Raw genomic sequence first — 8,593 nt, 5'->3', positions numbered from 1 at the left:
TATATATATATAGTTGACCCTATAACTTAAACATAAGAAGATGGTCAGTCAAAAAAGAACAAATAGTTTTAACTATTACATCTCCTACGTTTCGCCCCCAATTTGCAGGGCTTCTAATCTGGGCTAAAAAGATACAAAAACAACTAAGATAAATTAAGATAGGATAAATATTATGTAAAAATTAATTAATATACAAATATAACCGTTAAACGGCTGGCCACCTTCCCTCCACTGCTCCACGCTTCCGATTTATTGTCAATGTCTGTTTAACTTATCGCTTTGATCGCTTATCGGTCCTAATTTGTTCTTTGCTCATTTATTATCATTTAACATCATCAATATTATTTATATTTATATTTATATTTATTCGTTCATGACCTTTATTTAATCTCAACTTTCTTCTTCATTTTCCCTCTGTTAGTGTGTTTAAAAATTGTGTTTCCACATCTAGTTTTTCGTTTTTTTTTGTTTCATATACGTCTCCTGTCCTTTTTTTAACTGCATATTTTACGTAATTTTTCAATTTTCATTCTTTCCATTATTAGGTATTTTTTTATTCTTATCATAGTTTATTTTATATTAATACTATTTTATATCTTCATCCCTTTTATTTATATATAATTTTCTTATCACTTAATTTTTACATTTATCCTACCTTATTGAATCTTATTCTTGTAATGCACTTAGTCGTATCTTTTTAGCCCTGATGAAGCCCTACAAAGTGGGGTGAAACGTTGGAAATTAAATAGTTAAAAATTATTAGTTCTTTTTTTTACCGCAACCCAGACCATCTTCTTATATATAGTATAAAATACTTTCAGAGATCATTAAAATGCAACTGTTCTCCAATACTTACTATATAAGTTTTAATTTATCTAATAGTCATATTTAATTAATTAATGCAAAAAGACACAAAAGCAAAAAAACCCTTCTATTTAGTCTTTTTAAGCTGTTGATTTAATGTGAAAATTTTATGTATTTATACAGAATTAATGTTAAACCCATACAACATTTTGACAAACCCTAACTAAAGCTTTGTTTTGGAATCTGCCTGTTGTTTTAAGTCATGGTAATCTAACCTCGAGTTAGATGAGTGTATGAAACCGCTGTTAAAAGATCTTATTCAAGTCATAATATATCATATTTAGTAGAGAATTGATTCTATTACCCAACATCAACTGGTGGTGGCTTTGGAAAGAAATGGTCCCATGCATTCCCAATCGTCGATGGTATTGAAGCTATGAAATCATTAAAACCGATGACAATATTGTTCCAGACGTTCTTCATATTATACTTTATTCTGGCCATGTCGTATACCTAGAAAAGAACAAAGCAAACAATCAAAGAAAAAATGGAACATAACTTATTTTAAATAAATCATGTTAGGTACAATATGTTAAGTACTTTGATATGATTGAAACATCATATCAACGACACACACACAAATAAATAAAATAAAACAACCCTGGTTAGTAAAAGAGTTAAAACAAATTTTCACTTTAGGTATTTAAAAAAAAATATATTAATAATCAATAATAGATACGTTGATCTAACTTTTTCAAAAATTTCGTTTCTTTTGGTACTGAAGAATTCACAAAAATTCTTATGATTTGAGAATGTCTCAATAATGCATGTTTCTTGAGAATTTTTTTTAGCGAATGCAATTAAAACAAAAGTAAGATAAAATTACCACACTGAAAAAAGTCATACTTTATCACAGACTAAAATTCATTCATTTCTATAATTAATTTAAACGTTGTTTCTTCTTACTTTTTTCCCCAGCCTTTTTCGCTAGTAACTAGAAAACTAAGAATTTTTCGGAGATAACATTCAGTATAAATTTAAATTATATAAAAATACTTGTTGAAATATGAGGCCATAGATGGCCAAGCGTGTTAAACCACAAACTTAGCATTACTATGTCCAGAAGCGATGTCGGTTCAAATCCAGGCTGAGCGGGGTTACGACTTTTGTCTTGTTATGGACCCTCGGAATAAATTTCTACTTTCCCACTCTGCTTAGAAACAAGGAAGTTAAAATTCAAATAGGAATAACGTTTCAGGAAAAAATGTAGAAGCTTTTTTTCTCATCGATTTTACATATTTTTCCTGTTGTTAAATCCTAATTCCTGGTTCTCCTCCTCGCTAGCCGAAGGTTTAACAACGAAAACAGTAAAAAATAAAACAGATTGTTTCTATGTTTTTTTTTTTACTCCAAAACTTTACATAGCCTTTCAATAAGAAATTAAATCAAAGAAAATTTCATAAAATATGCGTTTATAATATTTAATTTTTGACGAACATGTGACTTCCCTAGAACGTGCTTATGAAAAGCTACTTTTCGTTTATTTGTAAAAAATTTCTTTTGATCGAGTCATAACTGACATTTGTAAAACAGTTTATTGTAGGACTACGTCGTTGATTCTGAAGCACAATCGGACAGACAACCGAGATTTTCTTTTGTTTGTTTTTCACTCAGTCCCGATTGATTCCCTTCCTTGAGAGCGTTTGTTTTTTCGTTGTGAGGGGAATGAAAGTGGAAAAGCTGAAAATCAGATTCAGCATTCCAAAAAAATATGTAGAATCGTTGAGAAAAACTTCTATGCTTTTCTCAAGTATTTTAAAATGCTAAATTGCAGTCTGCGATCTGTGGACTATTTACTCGTTATAAAGTCATCTAGTGGCGTTGTGCGTAAACTGACAATGAAATGTGAACGTGTTTTGTCTGCTTTATTGTTATACTTTATGTTATATACGAAAATCCTTAGTTTTCTTGTTATTAACGAAAAACTGGAAAAAAAGTAGTTCGCACATCCATTATCAACACTCTTAATAAAATGATTAAATGAAATAAGAGATTATAAACTAGTAAATATAACAATTGTTACTGTGAGAATAATGTGTAATTTAGACTAATAATGTTTTCATAATTTAAGAAGTTTTAAAGAAAATTGACTAATGATAAATAATTAACAAACGCAAAATGGCCTGCAATTGTGTTGATTAACAATGTTTGACTGTGATAGTGAATTAGATCCTTGAAAATGGCCGGAAAGGCTGAAACGTAGGGAATTTTAAGATAATAAAAAAGTGTTGAGACCAAATTGATTTTTTTTTATAAGTACTAAAAATTCCTGCCTCAAACAAGAAATTTCATTATATATAGACCAATTTCCGTTTTGGAGTGTTTCTGGTTACTCATTACCTGTGTGCCCTAACCACTAGCGATGAAACTACGCTAGCATCCTTCAGACTGCAGTTTTTATTTTATTTTATGACCTTCTTCCTGGTCATTTTTGACATACGGGGGAAGGGACGGGGTTATCTAAATGTAACCAAACTACTCTAACTGTGGAGGAGAGCCAAGTTTTCATTTCGTGGGACCACTACAGAAATGAAAAAAGTTGACCCCTAGGTCGGATTCGAACCGGTGACACCGCAGTACTCAGACTGAAAAGACCTTTGCCTCAAACACTAATGCTACTACAGACGTCCCGGCGAACCCTTGACTATAAATCAGGCAGTTTTGAACTGCTTGTTTCGTATTTCGAAAGCTTGATGTGATACTACGTATAACAACTATAATGGTTCTGTGTCTTGTGAAATACCTCCTGGGGTGATCTCTGGGTCTTGTTCCTAGTGGGGAAGAAACCTTCAGCCCACTTCAAATATTCTTCAGTTAATGCATCAGTCTTGCTTGCGTCTGACCATATTCCAAACCTATAAAAATGATACAGAACTTATTAACTCACATAAACACCCATAGTTGTAGCATAGTTACTGCCCGCAATTTTACGAACAAACAACTACAAAATCGTGATCTAACCCTTGTCAGATTTTAATTGTTTATGAGGACTTGTCAATTAGGGGAAGTCCGGTTTATGAAAAAAGTTACTTTAACATCCTAGATATCTATCTATCTAAATACTTAATTTCAGTAATGAACAATTTTTCGTTTTTGAGCAATAATGTTCTCGTACACACTGACTCACATAGTTACAGAAATTTTGTTTATGTTTCGTTATTTAGATTCAGGCTTTAAAACGTGTATTCCATTTGAAAATTCTAATTAGAACGTTATACAATTGCAATACTTCATCTCAGTACATACTGTAGTATGTACAGTAGGTACATAAGTGACAGAAAAATCACTACTTGACACTTTTCCATAATTATTTATATGGCTGTATATTTTAGATGTTAAAAAGCTTCCGGGAGATAACACTTGATCTTAAAAAAATTTCAAAAAATATCCAAGACATCTTAGGTTAAAAAACAACATTTCTGTACACAGCGGCTGTTTCGCTCGTGGTCTACATTCCGAGAGGGAGGTGGGAGAAAAATAGTGTTCTTAAACCTACAAAAAAAAAAATGAATTATGCAACAGAATCGGTCCATTAGTCAGTCTTCACACTGATGAATAGACAAATGGCTAAAATGCGTTTTCCGAGAGCGATTTTTTGAAACGGAAAGACCTTAAGAAAAACATATAACTATAATTTGGCCCGAATACAACACCTTTCTTACGGCTCTCGTACCTGTTAGGAATAATTAAATTATCTCGACATTACTGTAAGGAAATGAGGCCTCCAATACATATCATATCCACCATTATCTGAATTTCGCTCGCTCATTGAATAAACGAATTTCATGACATTGTAACGTGAGAAAATAAAGTTTGAAAATCGTACGGAATATGTTAAAAGTCTTAGTGTATAATATTAAGAACTAATAGATGTCATCGAATCACAATCAATCAGTAATATGGAATTTCCACGTTTTAGTTTTGTCAGGTCAGATTTGTTGACTGGTTAGCTTACCTGACTGCTTCCTCAACTGCTAAACCGAAGATGGCAAATTTTAAAAGTTTCATAAATATTTGTGCTTTTGTCATCTTCAATCTGCATTCCTCATCTGGGCAGTCACATACTCCTGGATTGCATGCAGCTGCAACAGATTTGTGGATTTGGTGGTTGGAATCAACTTAAACATATACAGCGGTCAATTTAAAAAATCTAGCAAATAAGTAATTCGGGCCTTCAGAGAATAGTTGAAATTTCAGCATCGTATTTTTCAAACATTAGTAAATAAGAAACCTTTAACCAATTTTATTGAACACTAACTTCTTCTACATACAGCCAAATTTTAAGCTATTTTCACTAGATCAATCACTGAACATGTTTCCAGCTACAACTTAGATATTGCTGTTTTTTTACGTACGTAGATAAGCCATACCTGTATTTCAGTACGATATGTACTCAGTGAGCTATTGATAGATTAGAAAAAAATAAGTCATAATATTCTTCCATGATACATTTTCCTGGCCCACAAAAAAAAAAGAAAAAAAAAAGCGAAATTGATATATTGTTATCAAATTATCAACCACACTGTGCAGCTTTGTAACTTTTTCATATTTACGAACAAATAGTTAATAAAAAAATTAAAATGTATTTTAAGGTAGTAAAAATCTATTTTGAAAAAGTGTCGGAAAATCGAATGTTTTAGGTAACGGATGTACGGAATGCTCCCATCAATAGCTGGGTCTGGAAATTTATTTTATTTATTTTTAAGTGAATTTAAAAATTAAAAATAGTTTTGAACATATATATTCAATACTTAACATATATCCACCAATACTTCGCTGGAATGCACCTGTTACGGAAACACAATGTATAAACATAGAATACATTTCACGCCCTTTTTTCCCTCTAAAGACAAGTAGATCGCGACATACTTAAAGATATAAAGTAGGTCTTATATTCAGATAATATAAGATATAAGAATAATAATTAATATAAAGAATAAATTGGCCACCCCTCCTATATAGCTTGAGTTTTAAATTTATAAATAATATTTGTAATTTTTATTTGTTCATTTTGCTGTTCATATGTCTTTCACTTTTCGTTTATTTATTAATTCTTGTGGAAGAGGAGTTTATTTACAGGTGCACTTATTTCATGCAAAATATCATTATATATTTTTCTCATCACACCATTATTTGGCATTACATTTGTTTCTCATTATTTGGAAAAATATATTTATGTGGTTTAGTGATAATTGTCTCTCGAAAAAAAATTGAACAAAAAAAAATCCATAAAGGCTTACATTTTAAGTTTACTCTACTCAATTTTTTTTTTCGTGCTGTAGGTACTTTTCTGGAACCAAGCAATGAATGAAAAATATGCGAAAACTAGTACTTATCATACTATGTAGTTAGCATACATTCTCGTTTTCTTCTTGTATGTATTATTCTATATTACTGTTTAATGTTTTCTTATATTTTTTATATAATTATAGTAACTTAATTTAAATTTATATTTATATTATTATAAGAATATTATCATATCACGTGAATAATAATTATTTGTCATTTATAATGTATTTCCTTATTCTTGCCACCATACTTTACTTCTCTTCATTATTTTATTTATTAATTTATTCGGTAATAAATTCACCTGAGTATTTTAGTCATAATTTTTTTTAATGTACTTATTTTCTATATTAGGTACATTATAAAATTTTGATGAAATAATTCAAGAGACCACATGGGAGGCCAAAGACCATATGGAGAGACAGAATCAACAAAGATGCGAAAGAGCTTCATGCAGCAAACTGGAAAGCAGTTTGATTGGCATGCGTGGAGAAGCCTGGTTCGAGTGGCCAAACATCTACAAGGTCTTTAGAGCCAACCAAAAAAAAAAATCACCCATACTTTATTATGTTCATGTTATTTACATTTTGTTTTAATTTACACCATTCATTTTTATATGATTTTTACAATATTTTTTATATAGTCTATGTTCTTACCATGGTTTACAATATATTGTTATTTCATCTTGTAGTGTTATCCTAAAAATATTTTTTAGTGCTTTGTATCTTGTTTTTTTTAGCTCAGATTAAGTCGTGCAAAGTTAGCTGAAACGTAAATGTTTTATAAAAAGTTTCTGTACTATTTTAGCCTAACTTTATTAACCGCCATCTGGATTGTCTTCCTTCCTTAATATCAGAGGTCAGCTATTAACCCTCCATTATTCTTGCTAAGTATGAGCAGGAAGAGTAAGTTACTGTTGTTTATAGAAATATTTATTTTAGGGTTTGATGTAATTATTTGTATTTCTTTTTAAACATTTTCTGATCTATAATCTGAAGGCAGTTTAAAATTTTTTGCTTAGTTCGTGATGTTCTGGAACTTGTTAAAGCCATTGTACAACTTCGGGGGTGGTGGTCGAGAGGAGGGAAGGAGATACGTATTTTACGATGAGGAGCTCTGATTATTGTATTTTGTAGAGCAGCCATGTGACAACTCGACTTATATAAGTCCCACAAAAATAAGATATTTGACTGCCGTCAAAATAGCCCTGACGAAGCCCTGCAACGTGGGGCGAAACGTTGGCTCAATAAAATAGTATAATTCTACTATTTGAGTTTTTTTGACCGCACCCGGACCATATTCCTTTCAAAAATAAGATATGTTTATCCGACAGCCATATTACGGTGTAATACAATTAAGTCACAGTCGGTAAATATCCAGTTTATTTCTTGACTATTAATGTAGTGAATTAGTTTGTTATTATTATAAGCCTTTGGAAAAGTTCGGAAGGATGCTTATGGATTATGGGATCTTATAAAGAATAATATATCTAAATAACTGTGAGCTTGTTACAAAATATACTTTTTATTTGTATTGTTTTTCATTATTAGTTAAACGAATTTCATATCAGACTTGGTTTAAGAAAAAGAACCTTTTTTTTAAACTAACAAATGAAATGTATAAGAGAATAAATTAATAAAAAAAAAAAAAGAAAAGGGAGGAAGGGGCAATACAGTACGAGATATGTTAAAGAACAAAAAATGTCATGAAAATGAAGCAAACACTGAAGAATGAGTGGAGAAAGATATGAGGGAAAGAATTCCGGGCAATGAATAAGTATATATAATAACTTGATATAATTTTAGCTTGGTATAGTTTCAAGGAACACCAAAGACAACTCGTTTTCGGTGAGGCTTGATTTCGAAAGACAATTTTGTGATGTACAACACAAAACACTCAGAGGGATACACTCAGCCTCTAGTACGTCAATAATCTAAATTAGGAAGAAGAGTGATTATATTACCTCCTTGCACAGCCTTTGGTCAGGAAATAGTGATTTGGCACCGAGGAATAATTCCAAGTTTCCTTCCTTGGGTATCACTAGCCTTATTTATTTAGTCTGTACTTACTGTTGGTCTGTCACAGTGTGAAATTTAGTATAAAGTGTATTTAACAATTAATAATAAACTTTGAACTTTTTTTTGGAAAAATTCGAAAAAATGCACATGAATTATGGGATCTAATAAAGAATAATATATCCAAATAACTGTGAGCTTGTTACAAAATATACTTTTTATTTGTATTGTTTTTCATTATTAGTTAAACGAATATGATATCAGACTTGGTTTAAGAAAAGAACCTGTTTTTTTTTTTAGCTAATAAATGTAATGTATAAGAGAATCAATTAATAATAATTTAAAAAAAAAAAAAATGAGGAAGGGGCAATACAGTAAGATATATGTTACTGGAGAAAGATATGAGGGAAAGAACTCCGGGCAATGAA

The 8,593-nt window shown here is 30.7% G+C and overlaps 1 protein-coding gene across 1 annotated transcript in view; it reads right to left on the bottom strand.

Moving 5' to 3' along the window:
* LOC106680577 (uncharacterized) overlaps positions 1-8,593 on the bottom strand; it is a gene marked incomplete at its 5' end in the record, with an annotated part of 13,708 nt that overhangs the window by 2,337 nt on the left and 2,778 nt on the right. Inside the window, 3 exon segments of the mRNA XM_014420371.3 lie at positions 1,169-1,317; positions 3,608-3,719; positions 4,820-4,946. Of these exon segments, the coding sequence (XP_014275857.1) occupies positions 1,169-1,317; positions 3,608-3,719; positions 4,820-4,946 (388 nt within the window).

Source organism: Halyomorpha halys, unplaced genomic scaffold, assembly GCF_000696795.3.
Source record: "Halyomorpha halys isolate HHAL.00 unplaced genomic scaffold, Hhal_1.1 Scaffold269.1, whole genome shotgun sequence".
In the NCBI taxonomy this organism is placed as follows: domain Eukaryota; kingdom Metazoa; phylum Arthropoda; class Insecta; order Hemiptera; family Pentatomidae; genus Halyomorpha; species Halyomorpha halys.
This window is presented reverse-complemented; position numbering and strand designations above follow the sequence as displayed.